Below are 17165 nucleotides of genomic sequence, written 5' to 3'. Positions count from 1 at the left end.
AACCCGCAATGGAACTTGCGCCCTTGCGTTTAAAGGGAATGTTGGATAGCGTTCTGATTGGTTTATTTGACGTTACGCCCAAACCACACCTATGAATAATGAACCTACTTCAGACAAACCCCTTATTGATTTGCGCCCGGCGCAAGAGTTATTTCTCACGCCGGGAAAATAGCAACAGCGCCCAAGATCCGCCCACAAACTCACTTGCGCCTTGCGCTTCGCACTTGCGTTTCAGATCGTTAAAATAGGGCCCAGTATATGTTTTGATCATCGTTCTTGTCACTAACAAAGTCATTTACAAAAATGCTCTTTTCTCAGCTTTTTTGCTCAGTATTTTTTATTTTTTAAAGAAACCTACCTATATTTGAGAGGTGATAAAAAGAGAACAAATGTTTTTTTTTTGTTTGTTTGAAAGCAGATGGTCTGTTTTTTTATTTGATATATTGTATGTATATATTTAATAGAAGTAAACTTCCTGGAATTCATGAAACTTTTGTACAAAATCATAAAAAAATGCTGGCTGGCAACCTTTTAAAGGTTACAGTTAAAATAGAGTTAATAGAGTTAAAATAAATTTGGACTTGATGTAAAATTTTCAATTTATGAGATATGTGTTTAATGAATTAATTTACCATGTTTTTACATGCAGGTACATAAATGGACTTCAGACATTAGTGAACCATTACCATTCTCTTATGGACAGTTTAAATGATACAGATTTTTCACTAATGGCTGAGCATGTGCAGGATCTGAGGAAAGTGCTGCATTATGGGTGCAAAAGACTCAACTGGAATTTTCTGAGTAAGTAAACAGGGGATATCACGTTATTTGTGCTTCACTGTTGTTTCCACTTTTAAAGTTTGTACCAAAGCCGTTCAATTAAACTTTTTTATTCTAAAGGTATACCAGAATTCATCCAACGTGGAAACCTGGCCACTTCAAAGTTTGAGTCTCTTTTGAACCAAATTCAAAAGAATGAAAGAGACATTGAAGATAAACTTAAATTTATTGAATCAGCAAACCTTTTCAGATTCCCAGCACAAGACAAAACAGGACATGTACCAGGTAAGAACCACAATGTGTATTTCCAGTGACTAGATCATCAATTCCTTGCTCTGCCAAATTGATTTGCTGTGTTTTCTTTGCCTACTTCTAGGTGTAAAGGAGTTCTTTGAATTCATTGAGGTTGAAAGGGCAAAGGTTGTGAACCTGCTGGTAATTAAGTATGCAGCAATCAGTCCTCTCCTCACCAGGATGGAGAGTCTGATAGTGGGGACTAATACTGGCAAAGCCAAGTGCATGGCTCAGCTGTACACTTACTGGGAGCGCAAGATCTTTGATTCACTGACCAAGATGGTGCTCAAGTAAGTGTAATTAATTCCCATATAGCATGTTCTCTTGCCCTTACATCAATAGGCTCGTCATATTTTATACTTCAGGACATCTTTTTATATGGTTTTTAGTGTATTTTAATGTCATATTTTGTGAATTCTGTCTTTCAGGAATATTCAAGTGTTCAACACTGCACTGATGGGCACAACTCCACTCTTCCAAATTGACACCATCCTCTCTGCTCCTGAGATTGCACTGCATCCCAAGATCGGTGAGGTGTACAGGCTTATTAAGCAGTCTGTTGGTGACTGTGTGGAAACCACTAGGGTACGTTTCTTCGGGGATTAGATTTGAATAGCACATGATTTATTGGAATGGTTTCTAATAAAATAAAATACATCAAGCAGCAAAATCTGAAAGCTGGAAATAAGTTTGGGTCCTAACAGTCAGATCTGATTTGAATGACTGTTGCCATTAAGTGAATATTTGATCATTCCCATCACCTTTTCTTCCACTTTTATTTTTAGGGGTTTGTTCGCTGGATGCATGGCAGTTGCATCCAGTGTCCTCCACAGCAAGTGAATAGTGAAGACAAACCATTAGTCTTCACTTTTTACAGTGACGTTTGTCAGGTTCCACAGATAAATGAGAAAATCACGGGCATCACCCACAGCATGCAGCGTCTCCTCAATGGTGTGAGTGTCTACGTCAAGCACTGGATGAGCTACCGCTCTCTCTGGAATCTCGATAAGTCTATAGTCTTAGAGAAATTTGCAGAGAAGAAGCCCTCGTGCGTGATGTATGATGAGAAGTTTCAGTATTACATCAAGGTCAGCAAAGAGGTGGCAAAGCAGCCTTTAGTGAAGAACGAGCACATCATCAGGCTAAACCTAGAGCCACTGGCCCGTGCCGTGCTGGAGAACGCCCAGGCATGGATCACGTCTCTGGGCAGGCTGTTGAATGACTCGGTGCGAGAGGAACTTTTCAACCTCCGTAATGAGCTGTTGGTAAGGACTGTGCATCAAACTTTTCTTAATGTTGTCTGTGAATCATACATATCTACCAATCAGAAGTTGAGAATTTAGCTTTTGAGCATGTTTTTTGCATTGAACATGGTTTTCTGTGAACAGAAATTGTCAGATAATTTGAAGAGGAGCCCAAGTACCTTGGAGGACCTGAAATTTATTCTGGGCACCATCACAGAAATCAGAGATATGTCTCTATCAGTAGAGATGAAAATCAATGACATCCAAGAGAGATACAGAACTCTTAACATGTACAGTGTAGAGGTAAGTAATCCTGACAGTGTTAGACACTACTAGAGGAACAGTAGATATTATATAGATTGGATAGGAAAATGTGAAAGTTGGTAAGTTAAACGTTAAACGTCAAAACATTTCCAATAGTCAAGTTACTGAAATAATATGTTAAATACATGATTTACAACCTTTACAATAGGTTACAGAGGAGGAGCTGCAGCTATCTGCGAACATTGGCAATCTGTGGAGTGAGCTGTTTCTCGAGTCTAGACAGGTTGACCGCAGTCTGGGAAAAGTAAAGAAGACTTTTTCTGAGGTAGGTAGTCATTCACATTAGGAACTGTTTGGTTTGTAAAATTTACAAGTTTTTGCATCCCTTGTGGGATAATGGAAGAACAGTTTTTTTTAATACTGGTATCTTTATTGTGAAGGAACATACTTGGTCTTGGATTTTTATCAATATTTCCTCTGTCACAGATCACTATTAATCAGACTGAGGAGTATAAACAGGAGCTTTCCATATTTGCAGAAAGCTTCAACATGCATGGGCCTGGAGCTGTGGGAAATGATCTGGAGAAAGGCAAGAGACCCAGTGCACTAAACTCATTAGGGGTGGATCACACAGAACACGTTTATGGCACTCGGAGGTGTTTATGACAGTGGGAGGTGCCTTTTTTGAATAGTTTTCTATGGGCAGTGAGCGTTATGTGCGCCGTTTATGAACGTTGAACGGTTCGTGTTTTGCTGCCTGCCAAGCTGTGCTTTTTTGCATGAGGGTTCTGACTGCCTTAAGTTAAAAAAGTTAACTCTGTGCGAAAAAGCACCCGACGTCATTTGTAATTTTTCCCATTGTCCAATCGAATTAGGGAGAATTGTGGAACATGCTTGGAACAACCGGAGACTCACTCACTGTCTCCTCTGTGTTTGTTCACCTCTCGCCCAAGGTCAGGGCAAGCGTCCTGTTTAGAGCTGCAACTATCGACTATTTTTTCAACCGATTAATCTATCGATTATTTTTTCGATTAATCGAATAGTCTAATGATTTTTTTATACATATAATTCCCCAACAAATAATAAATGTAACATCTGCCATTAACGCCAACATTTTATTTAAGCATTTTCTTAATTAAACAAACACACAAACCAAAATTTTCAACATGAAAAATAAAGTGGCAGTGCCACTTTAAAAGAGGCATTATTCACCTTAAACAATAAAATAGGCATATATTAATATTTTAAACATTAGTTTATGATTAGTACATGCATTAACTCAGCATTAGTTCAGACTGAAGTAAAAATAAGTTCATTGTGATTCATGAACCCTTATATAAGATGTAATGGTTATATTATTACTGTTAATATTATTACTATTAGTAGTACTGCATTCTCATTTAACTTTAACATTTAACTTTTCTTAAGTTCCGGGTACTTCAGTTAGTATGATCTTCTAATATTTTATAAACAGCGTTTACGCCGCTGTTACTTTAAATAAACGCATGTCAGGAATACCTTACAAGACGAGCTTCTGTAATATCTGTGCACATATTCGCAAAAAAGACGTTCATTGGGAACTCTGCACTGCCAGCTGGCTTTCAGTGCACGCGGGCACATGCCTATCAGTTCTCAATGTGACAGTAACTTATTATTTCATAACTTCTTAATATAAAAACATGTCCTGCTCTTTATTTACTGTTTCAACATACTGCCCAGAAGCGATGCAATGTCGCGTCTGTCAGGCGTCTCGCAGCTCGTATTAAACGAAGATGTAAACGCAGCTGTATTAAGCACAATATGTATTGATTCTATTGTTTATAGAGTAAGTATAAAAACTTACTGTAATAGTTCAAATTCTTACGCTGACGTCTCGTCATTTTGAGGTCGGAGAGCTCCAGGTTTTCTTCTTTTAAGATGATCATACACAGGTGTTGCGCTGCTGTGGTATGCCATTTCAGTTTTACACAGTATGTGTTTTATTTGGTCTCTGCTTAAAGTATTCCCACACTTTTGATCGCGTTCTGTCTGTTTGGTATAACACTTGTATCACCCGGTCGGAGCTGAAGCCGCCTTCATTTCAAAATGTAAACAGTGCGACGCATCGACGCATTTCCGGCAAATCGACGTAATTATGTAATCGACGTAATCGACTACGTCGACGCGTCGTTCCAGCCCTAGTCCTGTTTTTAAAGTTTACGCTAATATGACAACAGCAAACCAAAGAGCGCTCACGCTTCAATATTTGCTTGACAGGACAGCTGCCTCTGTGGTTGCCCAGCAAAGGCAGTGTGGCACGCCTTGCGTTTTTAACATTTAAAGTTTAGCTTTCTGTGTGATCGGCCCCTTATTTCTTCTTTAACATTTTATCCTTTATTATTTTATCACAATGTGTGGTCTTATAGGATTGATGATCATGGACACATATGAGACAGAACTAGCGAAGGTAGAGGCAAGCCGTCAGGAACTGGCTAAAGCTGAGAAGCTGTTTAACCTGCCCATCACTACGTATCCAGAGCTCCTCAATGTGCAAAAGGAGATGAACGGCCTAAGACAGATCTATGAGATTTATAAGGACCAGAAGGTTAAAATCACAATTAATACAGCTTTATGACTTATGTTGGTTAAATCTGACAATCTGTGAAATGAAAGCCACGTTTAAGCGATGTTTAAACATATAACAATGTTTAATGTATTGTTGTGTGTTTATGTTAACTCAGGAAGCTAAGGCAGAGTGGTCACAGACCCTGTGGGTAAATCTTAACATCGAAGTCCTCCAAGAGGGTATAGAGGGATTTATCAAGAGTTTGCGGAAGTTACCAAAGGATGTGAGGGCTCTTCCTGTGTCTTTCTTCCTGGAGGGACGGTTGAAGGAGTTCAAAGAATCGCTCCCCCTCTTGTTGAATCTAAAGAATAAAGCTCTTAGAAACAGGTGATTGGTTTTGTTTGAATGTCGTTTTATATGTCAGCTTCACATATAATTTAATCTCTAAACACAGCTGGTATGTACGATTTAAAGGATAAACGGTGTGATGTCAGATTGGGAACCTAAAACTTATCTACCCATGCTAGATTGTTATCTGTCTGAGCCCATGAGACTCACACTATGTTGTACAGGCACTGGAAGAACCTGATGGAAGGGACTGGCACTAGCTTTGAGATGAACCCAGCCACCTTCACTCTGGAGAACATGTTCTCCATGGAACTGCACAAGTATGGCAATGTCATCAATGACATTGTTAACTCAGCTGTAAAGGAGCTTGGTATTGAGAAGGTTAGAAATCTCACTGATTTGAACAAACATATGTCTTCCTATTAAAGATAAAGGGTTTAGTACTATTTTAAAGGAACATGTTGACTTTTTCTCTATGCGTCCCGTAACTCTGTCTGACGCATCCACCGCTAGCCTAGCTTAGCACAAAGACTGGAAGTAAATGGCTCCAGCTAGCATACTTCTCCCAATAAGTGCAAAATTAACGCCAACATTTTCCTATTTATTTGTTGTGTCACAGTGTATACAAATAACAAGCGTTAGCGCAACACTTGAGCAAACTGTCTGCTCTTCACCACGGGCTTCTCAGGTGCTGCGAGCAAATCACTCTGCCCAAGTAGCAATGCAAATCACAACATATAAATAGGAAAATGTTGGCGTTATTTTGTAATATATAACTTATTGGGAGCAGTATGCTAGCTGGAGCCATTAACCATTAAGTCTGTGCTAAGCTAGGCTAGTGGTGGGTGCGTCAGACAGAGTTACGGGATGCACGGAGATGAAAAAGGTATGTATGGACTTATCCAACTCTGGGGGATACGGTGAAGCTAAAGTCCCAAAAAGTCGGCGTGTTCCTTTAAATTTTCCAGTGTTTTAATAAGATGCACACTGTGGCAAGCTTTCTTAAGTTGGGCGTGTTTTTTACAGGGAGTGAAAGAGGTAGAGGATACCTGGGAGAATTTGAAGTTCAATGTGCAGAGGTACCTAAAAGGCACAAAGGAGCATGGGTTCATCCTCGGAGCTGTGGATGAAATTCTCCAGCGTCTGGATGATGATGCCATGAACCTGCAGAGTATGGCAGGCAGCCTTTTTGTTGGTCCCTTCCTGTCCACTGTGCAAAAGTGGGAGAAACATCTATCACTTATCAGTGAGATTATTGAGGTCAGTGGGATAACACATAGTGTATATCCTAGTCTACTTGATTTAAATTGCTTTTCAACTGTTATGGGAAATATGGATAAAGGCTATTGTCTACCAAAGAAAGCCTCTGCCAATAAGAAATAAGTCAACACAGGAAAAATGTATGTTCTTTATTTTTTGAGGTAATGGACACTTGGCTCATATCCAAGTAATTACTTAATTAGATAATTAACCACTTTTACTGATACACTGAAATGTGTGTAGGTATGGATGTTAGTACAACAAAAATGGATGTACCTGGAGAGTATTTTCATTGGAGGTGACATTCGCTCTCAGCTACCTGAGGAAGCCAAAAAATTTGACAATATCGACAAAATATTCAAAAAGGTGAGTCTTTTATTGGCAATAATTGTAAAGGTGTTTTTTAAGACACTGAAATGTTTTTACATATATTCTGTATATATTATACCTCTAGATAATGACAGACACAGTGAAGGACCCTGGCATTAAGAAGTGTTGTCTAGTTCCAAATCGCCTGACTGATCTGCAGAATCTAAGCGATGGTTTAGAGCGCTGTCAAAAGAGTCTAAATGATTACCTTGATTCCAAACGAAACGCTTTTCCGCGCTTCTTCTTCATCTCTGACGATGAGCTGCTCAGTATTCTGGGCAGCAGTGAGCCTACTTGTGTGCAGGAGCACATGATTAAGGTACTTACATTACAGGAAAACATCACTTGTTATAATTGTGTTGTATACAGTAAGTCATTCTCAGATCATTAGCCCATTAAACCATATTGTCCCTCTGCATTGTCTCTTTACACCTGCAGATGTATGATAATATAGCAGCTCTGCGCTTTGATATGGGAATGAAAGGAGAAATGGTTGCGAATGCACTGGTGTCCGCGGAAGGGGAGTTGATGGAGCTCAAGCAGCCCGTACCTGCAGAGGGTTGTGTGGAGGACTGGATGACTGGAGTGCTGCTGGAGATGAGGAGAACCAACCGACTCATCACCAAAGAGGCTATTTACTTCTACAGTCACCAGAAGTCTAGGTGAGTAAATTACTAATCCACCATGCTTTCAAATTAAACGTATCACACTTTTCAGATTTGCATTTGTAAGAATTCTAAACTCAAAACATATCTCGTAAAATAGCTTTGGAAAGGTTTTGCTGTTTATTTAAGTAGTTTTATCATTAATCATTGTCTTTCTGCCTGTCTGTCAGGGTGGACTGGATGCTGGACTACCAGGGCATGGTGGTGCTGGCAGCCAGCCAGGTGTGGTGGACTTGGGAGGTGGAGGATGTCTTCAAAAGGATGAATAATGGAGAAAAGCAGGCGTTGAAACAGTATGCAAAGAAAATGCACCAACAGATTGATGAACTGGTGAGGCGCATCACACAACCCTTAAAGAAGAATGACAGACGCAAACTCAATACTGTCCTTATCATAGATGTCCATGCTAGGGACATTGTGGACACTTTTGTCAGAGACAGGTACGATACAAATACTGTGTGGTCTTGTCATTTTCAATAATTATCTTTCCTAACATGCACTTTTTATGTGGACAGTATTACAGATGCCCGTGAGTTTGAGTGGGAAAGTCAGTTGAGGTTCTACTGGGTTAAGGAGCCAGATGAACTGTTTGTGCGGCAATGCAGTGCTCAGTTCTCCTATGGCTACGAGTACATGGGACTGAATGGACGGCTGGTTATTACTCCATTGACTGACCGTATCTATCTCACACTGACTCAGGTATCTGTCTTACACAGTTTTTCTGTCGTAGGTGGCCTGATATGTGCATGTCTTATTTATATGAACTTTGGTGCTTCTTAGGCCTTGTCTATGTTCTTGGGTGGAGCACCAGCTGGGCCTGCAGGTACTGGAAAGACTGAATCCACTAAAGATCTGGCAAAAGCTTTGGGGCTTTTGTGCGTGGTTACCAACTGTGGAGAGGGAATGGACTACATGGTACTGTAAAAGACCTCGGACTCAAAAAGATTATTTGCTTTGGTTGGTTACATATTGTAACATTAATACTGTGTCTCTTTATCACTAAGGCTGTTGGGAAGATCCTCTCTGGTTTAGCTCAATGTGGAGCCTGGGGCTGTTTTGATGAGTTCAACCGCATTGATGCCTCTGTGCTGTCTGTCATCTCCTCTCAGATCCAAACCATCCGAAACGCTCTCATGCTTCATCTCAAGAGATTTCATGTGAGTTTAATATACATGGTTAGTCTGCTTTTTAAAAATATATCATGGTCTAAATGTCTTGTTTTTGTGATGGTTAGTTCGAAGGCCAAGAGATCAATCTGGACAGCCGTATTGGGATCTTCATCACAATGAATCCTGGTTATGCCGGCCGCACAGAGTTGCCTGAGTCAGTGAAAGCTCTGTTTAGACCAGTGGTGGTCATCGTGCCTGACCTGCAGCAGATCTGCGAGATCATGCTCTTCTCTGAGGGCTTTCTCATGGCTAAGGTTAGGACATCTTGTATGCTGTATGAACATTGGCCTGTCCTTTGATTTGAAAAATTGTTTGTCCTGGAACACTTAGCAATAATAAAACTATAGCATGGCTCCAGACTAACTTTTTTCACTAGGAGCACAGTGGCCCCAACTGAAAATTTTAGGGGCGCAACCAGAAAATGTAGGGGCACACACCGTAAATCAACATGCTAACCAAATATTCACATTTCTACTAATTTCCACTGTATTACTAATAAACACTTTAATGATAGATGCAAAAAGTACAATGTGCTGTTTTCAAATTTAGTGACACATCACAAAAAAGGTCAAATTTACTGGTCGCACATGTGCGACTGGATGTATAATTCAGTGGCACACTCTAAAATTTTGGTGGCAAAATGCCACCATTTGGTGGCAGTCTGGAGCCCTGTATAGTGTTTACTTCAAAAAACCTTTTAACATTTACATCTATGCAATTTTATTCATAGCGACTGACAGTGAATATTGACTAATATATATATATATATATAAAAATTCCAAATTGTGATACGGATTTACTTGCAGGTTTTGGCAAAGAAGATGACAGTGTTATACAAATTGGCACGGGAGCAGCTGTCCAAACAGGCACACTATGACTTTGGGCTCAGAGCATTGAAGTCAGTGTTAGTAATGGCAGGAGAGCTAAAGAGAGGTTCACCCAATCTCAATGAGGTACTGATCTCTCTGCAATCCTTGACCATCTAAATTAACTTCTTACAAATCTACTACAGTTAATTTTGTAATTATGTTCCCCTCTGATAGGATGTCGTCTTGATGAGGGCTCTTAGAGACATGAACCTGCCCAAGTTTGTATTTGAGGATGTTCCTTTGTTCTTGGGCCTTATATCAGATCTGTTCCCTGGGCTCGACTGCCCACGTGTTCGTTACGCCAGCTTCAACGATGCCGTAGAAGCCGCCCTGCAAGAGAATAATTATATTATGCTGCCCGATCAGGTGACTTTTCCTTTATAGTCTAATCTTCAGAGGATCCAACAGACGCATTCAGTCCATAATTTTACATTTGTGAATATAGGTGGACAAAGTGGTGCAAATGTATGAGACTATGATGACCAGACACACCACCATGGTGGTTGGACCAACAGGGGGAGGGAAATCTGTGGTGATCAACACACTCTGCCAATCGCAAACCAGGTCTGTATCTACTCATAACTACCTATTTTTTTCCTACAGATTTCTAGATTTGACATGTTTTCTTCTACGCAAAACAAAAAAGAAACTCAGTTGCATAACTGCTAAATTGTATCTGTAGGTTGGGCCTGCTGACCAAAATGTACACCCTGAATCCTAAAGCGATGAGCGTGATTGAGTTGTATGGGATCTTGGATCCGGTCACACGAGATTGGACTGATGGGATACTGTCTAACATCTTCAGAGACATCAACAGACCCACAGATAAAAAAGAAAGGAGGTAAACATCATGTCATTTGTAACCAAAATCCTGAAAAATTCGGTAACACTTAAAGGGGTGTTCATAAGACTGACATCTTGTCATGACACGTTTCATGAACATGAAGGAGATTTTATGCACGTTTATGACAGCTGTTATTAAGTGTCATTTGTTCAATTATGTCATTTTTAATGCAAAGATGACATTGTTTTAGATGTCTTTGTCATGACAACTTGACATTACCAAGTACAGCATAACTGGTACTTTTTTACCAGGGATACAAATTAAAATTGTAATTAAAATGTCATTAACTGTTAATACTCTGTCAAATTGTTTTATAGCAACATCATTAATATTTTTCTTGACATCAAATACAGTGGTACAAATATAATTTGTCATTAAAATGTCATTAAGTATTAATACTCTGTCAAATAGTTTTATAACAACGTGAATATTCTTCAGTTCATAATTTTTTTTTGTTTCCTCCAGGTGTTTAAGAAATAAAATCTAATAATCCGATGATAATAATCCAATAATAATTAAAATTTTATTGCATTTGGAGACAGATTTACTTAAAATTAAATTAAAACAATACAGTAATGAGTTAAGCCATGCAGTGTTGGGTCCATATCGTTGGAAAACAGTTAATTACATTAAATTAAAATGAAATTACATAATTAATTGAACAAATGACAATGAATGACAGTTATCATAATTGTGCATATAATCTCCTTCATGGCACGTGTCATGTCATGATTATGAAGGTGTCGTGTCAATCTTTATGTAAAGTGTTACCAAAAATTCTTTAGCAAACATATAATCAAACATCAAAATATTTCTAACTGATGCGGTGCTTTTATATTTAAAGCATAAAATACTGAGTTTTACATGTGCTTGGATTCACAGGTACATACTGTTTGATGGAGATGTGGATGCTCTGTGGGTGGAGAACATGAATTCAGTTATGGATGATAACAAGCTTCTCACATTGGCTAATGGAGAGAGAATCCGTCTACAGAACCACTGTGCGCTACTTTTTGAGGTAAACCTGCTTTAAAGACATTTAATTCAAGAAAATTATTTTGTGTAATGTTTGTAGGTTTATAAACAGAAGTGATATGTTTTAGGTCGGAGATTTGCAGTATGCCTCCCCTGCCACAGTTTCTCGGTGTGGAATGGTGTTTGTGGACCCCAAGAACCTTCGCTGTGCTCCCTACTGGGAAAAGTGGGTCAACAGCAGACCCTCTAAAGTGAGAAACAAATTATTTGGTTTCTGCCGTATCGTAGTCCTAGTAGCTAGTCAGAGGCGGCAAGGGAGGCTGAGGATGCAAAGTTTATTTTAATAATGAATGTACAATATGTGCACGACAAAAATGATGAAATATTTTAAAGAGCACCTATTGTCCAATTCACGTTTTTACATTTCCTTTGGTGTGTAATTGTGTATTAGTACAAGCGCGAGCAATTTCAATGTCAAGTCAATGTGAAGACGCGTTGACGTTCGTCTGGAGGTCTCGCGGCGTGAGTGAGGCATTTAGCATGGCGCTGTAGACACGATTCCGCCTCAATCGCGCGAATTACGCATTGCCGCTGTAAACGCGCAAGTTGAAAAATGTGAGGTAGAAAAACGCCCCTCTTTAACCAATCAGGAGCTTGCTCTAGTAGTGATGTGATACAGGAAGCGAGCAGAGTCGCAAAAGCCCCTTCCATGATGCGAATTTCCGCTTGAATGTCTCGATGACTAGAATTTCACCCGCGGCTTTCAGGCGCGAATGTGGCGAGTAAACTCAAAATTTTCAAGCGGCAAACTAGACACGAATTTGACGCCTCAAACACGGCTGGAGTGAACCCACAGTTACCCAATTCAAAATAATCACACAGCATCAGTTCTGATGCGTATTCCACCCCTTTTGATTGCCAGGATATAACCGGCCTTGATCATCAGCTGATGTTTGATAGTGGGAAAATTGCTTTTATCTGCCAATACCGATTATAGGCCAATACATCGGTGCATCCCTAGCTAATATTATTAAATACATTTACTAAAATGAAAGCATTGTCTAAACACACTTAAAGCTTAAACTGACCAGTCAGAATGGATGCTTAAATAGAGTAACTTATTTTGTTTTACAAAATGAGATCATTTTATGATGTTATGTCACCAATATTTATTAATATTTTGTTTTTTATATGCTTTTGTTGTGTCAACAGGAGCAGACTAATCTCCGGAAACTGTTTGAAAAGTATGTACCAAGTGCCATTGATATGATAGTGGAAGGAATAGTTGATGGTAAACAGACAGAGAAATTGAAAACCGTCATTCCACAGACAGATTTAAACATGGTAAGTCAGTCCGTAGTGACCTGGAGAACATTACAGCATAGGGAGTTTGTGCTGTAAAAGTCTTTTGCTATCTGTAGGTGATGCAGTTGACTGTGATGCTCGATGCTCTGCTTGAGAATGAAGACTTCAGTTTTGAAGATCTGGAGTGTTTTTTTCTGGAAGCACTTTACTGTTCACTGGGGGCTTCTCTTCTGGACAAAGGCAGACAAAAGTTTGATAAGTTAATTAAAAAGTTGTCCTGTCTGAATGATGTTAACGATGAGAAGGTTCTTGCCGGCCCTGGAGAGATTCCAGGTAAGTTGGCCGTTTTGTAATTTCAGCTATACCACATTTTTGTTCTTTTACTTGTCTGTTTCTCAATAAATAAAATTCATGTTTTGTTTAATTTGCAGTTTACTTGCCAACTCTCTATGATTTCCACTTTGATGGGACCCAAAAGAAGTGGGTTCCTTGGAACTCCATGGTTTCAATATACGCTCATAATCCTGATATGAAATTTATTGACATCCTTGGTAAAACAGCTGATTTCTTTTCTTTCACCATCATCTTTTTAGTAGTTTTTTTTTTTTAAATATTATTTTATTTATCCATCTGCTGCTTTCTTTCAGTTCCAACAGTGGATACCACTCGTGCTAACTGGCTGTTGGAACAAATGGTGAAGGTGAAAAGGCCAGTGGTGCTGGTTGGAGAGTCCGGTACCTCTAAAACAGCAACCATACAGAATTTCCTCAGCAATCTCAATACAGATACAGTATGTTTACTGCTTTAAATATCACATAAGCCGTTTTCTCTAGCAAACACAGCATAGAATAACAATTAACTTTTTCCAGATAATGATGACCATCAATTTCTCATCGAGAACAACATCCATGGACCTCCAGAGGACTCTGGAAGCAAGTGTAGAGAAAAGAACCAAGGATACGTATGGTCCTCCAATGGGCAAACGACTTCTGGTTTTTATGGATGACCTCAACATGCCAAGGGTAAGACTGGATTTATATTGTAGGTCAGAGCTTTGTCTGAAGACTGTACATAGTTGTACAATAATGATCTACCTGTTTTTTCATCATATGCTGAAATTTATCTCATTGGTCTCAGGTGGATGAATATGGCACCCAGCAACCTATAGCTCTGCTGAAGCTGCTCTTGGACAGAGGTGGCATGTATGACAGAGGCAAGGAACTTAACTATAAGATCATAAAGGACTTGGGATTTATTGCCGCAATGGGAAAAGCAGGGGGTGGAAGGAATGAGGTGGACCCTCGATTCATCTCTCTCTTCAGTGTGTTCAACATTCCCTTCCCCGAGGAGGAGTCCCTCCATCTCATCTACTCTTCTATTCTGAAAGGACACATGAAAGTAATTCAGATCACTGTCTTTGAACAAATGACATTTGCTGTTATAAAGTATATAAAGTCTATTAGATGTAAAATGTTAATCTGAATCATTGCTGCTATTTATAGCCCTTTGAGGAATCCATCCAAAACATCTGCGACAAGTTGACATTTTGTACACTTGAGTTGTACAAAACCATAATTAAAGATCTGCCACCGACACCCTCCAAGTTCCACTACATCTTTAACTTGAGAGATCTCTCCAGAGTTTACCATGGCTTGACACTAACCAATCCTGAAAGGTTAAGAGAGGTTTTATCATTTACTATATATAAAGTAGATTGCATGAACTTAAGGTAGATTTTGTTTTTTGATGTGAGTTAAAGGTTAACAACTTTAATGCTAATGTTTAATGTAACATTTTCTGTGTTTTGCTTTAATTTTTCCACTTTGTGCCTCAGGTTCTCTACGGTCACCCAGTTTGTGCGCGTGTGGAGAAATGAATGTTTAAGAGTCTTCCATGACAGACTTATCAATGAAAATGACAAAATCTTGGTATGCATTTTGACCTTCTGTAATCTGTAGTAGGTATGAGATAAATGAGGCACTAACACTCTATCTGCCCTTTACAGGTTCAGGGACACATAAAAAATCTGATTGAAGAGCACTTTAGATCAGACCTTGATTCAGCCATGAGAGATCCAATTCTGTTTGGAGATTACAGAACAGCTCTTAAGTCTGACCCAAGAGTCTATGAGGACCTACTAGACTATGATGCATCCAAAGCTCTGTTTCAGGTGCGGTGATGTCACAACAACCATCATCATATCTTTGGTGGTTAACATTTTTATTGGCTATCACACCTTTCTTTTTTTATCTGACTTCTGTAGGAGATCCTGGAGGAATATAATGAAAGCAAGATCAGAATGAACTTGGTTTTATTTGATGATGCTCTTGAGCACTTGACTGTCATTCATCGCATTATCAGAATGGACCGAGGACATGCTTTGCTGGTTGGTGTGGGAGGTTCAGGGAAACAGTCTCTTACAAAGCTTGCTGCCTTTACTGCAGGTTATGAGGTAAATCATCAGTTTGAACATTTGGGGGTGGTTTCAAGATAGGGCTTATTTTTATTTCCATCATTTTGCTTTCTTCTTCATTCTTTATAAACAAATAATTAATAATAGTAATAATAGGTCATGAATTATAATGCAGTTATGTTTATTTGCAGGTTTTTGAAATTGTGCTTAGTAGAGGATACTCCGAGACTAACTTCCGTGAAGATCTGAAAACTCTTTACCTTAAATTGGGTATAGAGAATAAGAAAATGGTTTTTCTTTTCACTGATGCCCATGTGGCTGAGGAAGGTTTTCTGGAACTCATAAACAACATGCTTACCTCAGGTAAATCAGAAATATAGAAAATAAAATATTTGTAAATAACCCATTAAACATGCATTTCCTTTGCTCTGTAATGTAAAAATGAAGCTTTGCATGAGCTTCTAACAGATGTTTGTGTGTATAGGTATGGTTCCGGCACTTTTCCCTGATGATGAGAAGGAATCAGTACTGAACCAGCTGCGAGATGAGGCCATGAAGATGGGTTGTGGTCCATCTAAAGAGAGCGTGTGGCAATACTTTGTCAACAAGAGTGCTAACAACTTGCATATAGTGCTGGCCATGTCTCCTGTAGGAGAAACACTCAGAACACGCTGCAGGAATTTTCCAGGTCCTTGAGCAATACATAAAGGGGCAGATTCCAGGACTTGGCCTTAGTTATTTTAGGACATACAAGTAGTTTTTATAATCAAAGTTTTTTTTTACTGGAGACCAGAACAGTAACACTGATATATGTTAAGATATGTCCGTGCAAGATGTTTTTAATATTTAGCCAAACTATTTAGTCTTGTACTAGGATAAGCCCTCTCCGGGAAACCGCCCCAAAATATGTTTGTTAGCATTTAATTCCATTTCCCTCATTTTCAAGCTTCATGTCTCCTTTGAATTAATTTTCTCTGTGTGTGTGTACTTATTAGGGTTGGTTAATAATACTGGCATTGACTGGTTCTCCCCGTGGCCGCTTCAGGCTTTACACGCAGTCGCTAAGTCTTTCCTAGGTATGTAAAATGTTTCTTTAAATATAGTAAAGTCTGACATTTATTTACTAGACTTAACTGATCTGAGTTTAGCTTTATGATTTTCATTCCGTTCATGAATCAGTTTACCTGTTTGGCCTGTAACAGGTGAGAGTCCCATGATCCCAGAATGCAATGCAGAGGCAGTGATTGATCATGTGTGCATGGTGCACAGCTCCGTAGGCGATTACAGTAAACTGTTCCAGCAAACTCTTCGTCGAAGCAACTACGTGACCCCCAAAAACTACCTGGACTTCATTAGCACCTATTCCAACCTACTGGAGGACAGAGATAAATACATCCTAGGTAAGAGAACATTTGTCTTTTGCTGTTTAGTGATTTTTGTGTCTGTGCTATTAAATGAATGTAATGCATGTGTGCGAACGTTCTAGCACAATGCAAACGTCTGGAGGGGGGTTTGGATAAGCTGAAGGAGGCAAGTGGACAGCTAGCTGAGCTCAACATTAAACTAGCCGAGCAAAAAGTGGTTCTGGCAGAGAAGGCCTCAGCATGCGAGATCCTTTTACAGGAGATCTGCTCTAATACTGCTGTTGGTAAGGACAAATTCACATTTCAGAAAACCTGCGACTTATTCAGATTCTGGCAGACCTACAGTATTTGGTTGTTGTTCCTTTTGCATTAATAGATATTAGGGCTGGGTATCGATTTAGATGTTCCAGATCCATTCAATTTCGATTCACAAGCTATCCAATCGATTCAGTTTTGA

The 17165-nt window shown here is 39.3% G+C and overlaps 1 protein-coding gene across 1 annotated transcript in view; it reads left to right on the top strand.

Moving 5' to 3' along the window:
- dnah10 (dynein axonemal heavy chain 10) overlaps positions 1-17165 on the top strand; it is a 37300-nt gene that overhangs the window by 7596 nt on the left and 12539 nt on the right. The window contains exons 16-56 of the mRNA XM_065250273.2: positions 650-801; positions 901-1065; positions 1157-1364; positions 1503-1659; positions 1860-2339; positions 2463-2621; positions 2791-2907; positions 3069-3171; positions 4988-5166; positions 5303-5514; positions 5700-5856; positions 6502-6735; positions 6979-7101; positions 7190-7423; positions 7543-7766; positions 7940-8209; positions 8285-8468; positions 8550-8684; positions 8774-8926; positions 9004-9192; positions 9745-9891; positions 9982-10173; positions 10253-10371; positions 10490-10648; positions 11534-11669; positions 11755-11877; positions 12839-12970; positions 13048-13264; positions 13363-13482; positions 13579-13721; positions 13801-13953; positions 14069-14329; positions 14434-14606; positions 14766-14859; positions 14937-15101; positions 15195-15383; positions 15536-15707; positions 15829-16032; positions 16340-16420; positions 16547-16744; positions 16831-16992. Coding sequence (XP_065106345.1) covers positions 650-801; positions 901-1065; positions 1157-1364; positions 1503-1659; positions 1860-2339; positions 2463-2621; positions 2791-2907; positions 3069-3171; positions 4988-5166; positions 5303-5514; positions 5700-5856; positions 6502-6735; positions 6979-7101; positions 7190-7423; positions 7543-7766; positions 7940-8209; positions 8285-8468; positions 8550-8684; positions 8774-8926; positions 9004-9192; positions 9745-9891; positions 9982-10173; positions 10253-10371; positions 10490-10648; positions 11534-11669; positions 11755-11877; positions 12839-12970; positions 13048-13264; positions 13363-13482; positions 13579-13721; positions 13801-13953; positions 14069-14329; positions 14434-14606; positions 14766-14859; positions 14937-15101; positions 15195-15383; positions 15536-15707; positions 15829-16032; positions 16340-16420; positions 16547-16744; positions 16831-16992 — 7175 coding nt within the window. The remainder of the gene's footprint in view (positions 1-649; positions 802-900; positions 1066-1156; positions 1365-1502; positions 1660-1859; positions 2340-2462; positions 2622-2790; positions 2908-3068; positions 3172-4987; positions 5167-5302; positions 5515-5699; positions 5857-6501; positions 6736-6978; positions 7102-7189; positions 7424-7542; positions 7767-7939; positions 8210-8284; positions 8469-8549; positions 8685-8773; positions 8927-9003; positions 9193-9744; positions 9892-9981; positions 10174-10252; positions 10372-10489; positions 10649-11533; positions 11670-11754; positions 11878-12838; positions 12971-13047; positions 13265-13362; positions 13483-13578; positions 13722-13800; positions 13954-14068; positions 14330-14433; positions 14607-14765; positions 14860-14936; positions 15102-15194; positions 15384-15535; positions 15708-15828; positions 16033-16339; positions 16421-16546; positions 16745-16830; positions 16993-17165) is intronic.

This window comes from Paramisgurnus dabryanus, chromosome 5 (assembly GCF_030506205.2).
Source record: "Paramisgurnus dabryanus chromosome 5, PD_genome_1.1, whole genome shotgun sequence".
Lineage (NCBI taxonomy): Eukaryota > Metazoa > Chordata > Actinopteri > Cypriniformes > Cobitidae > Paramisgurnus > Paramisgurnus dabryanus.
The sequence above is the reverse complement of the archived record's forward strand: the minus strand, read 5'-3'. Positions and strand labels throughout refer to the sequence as shown.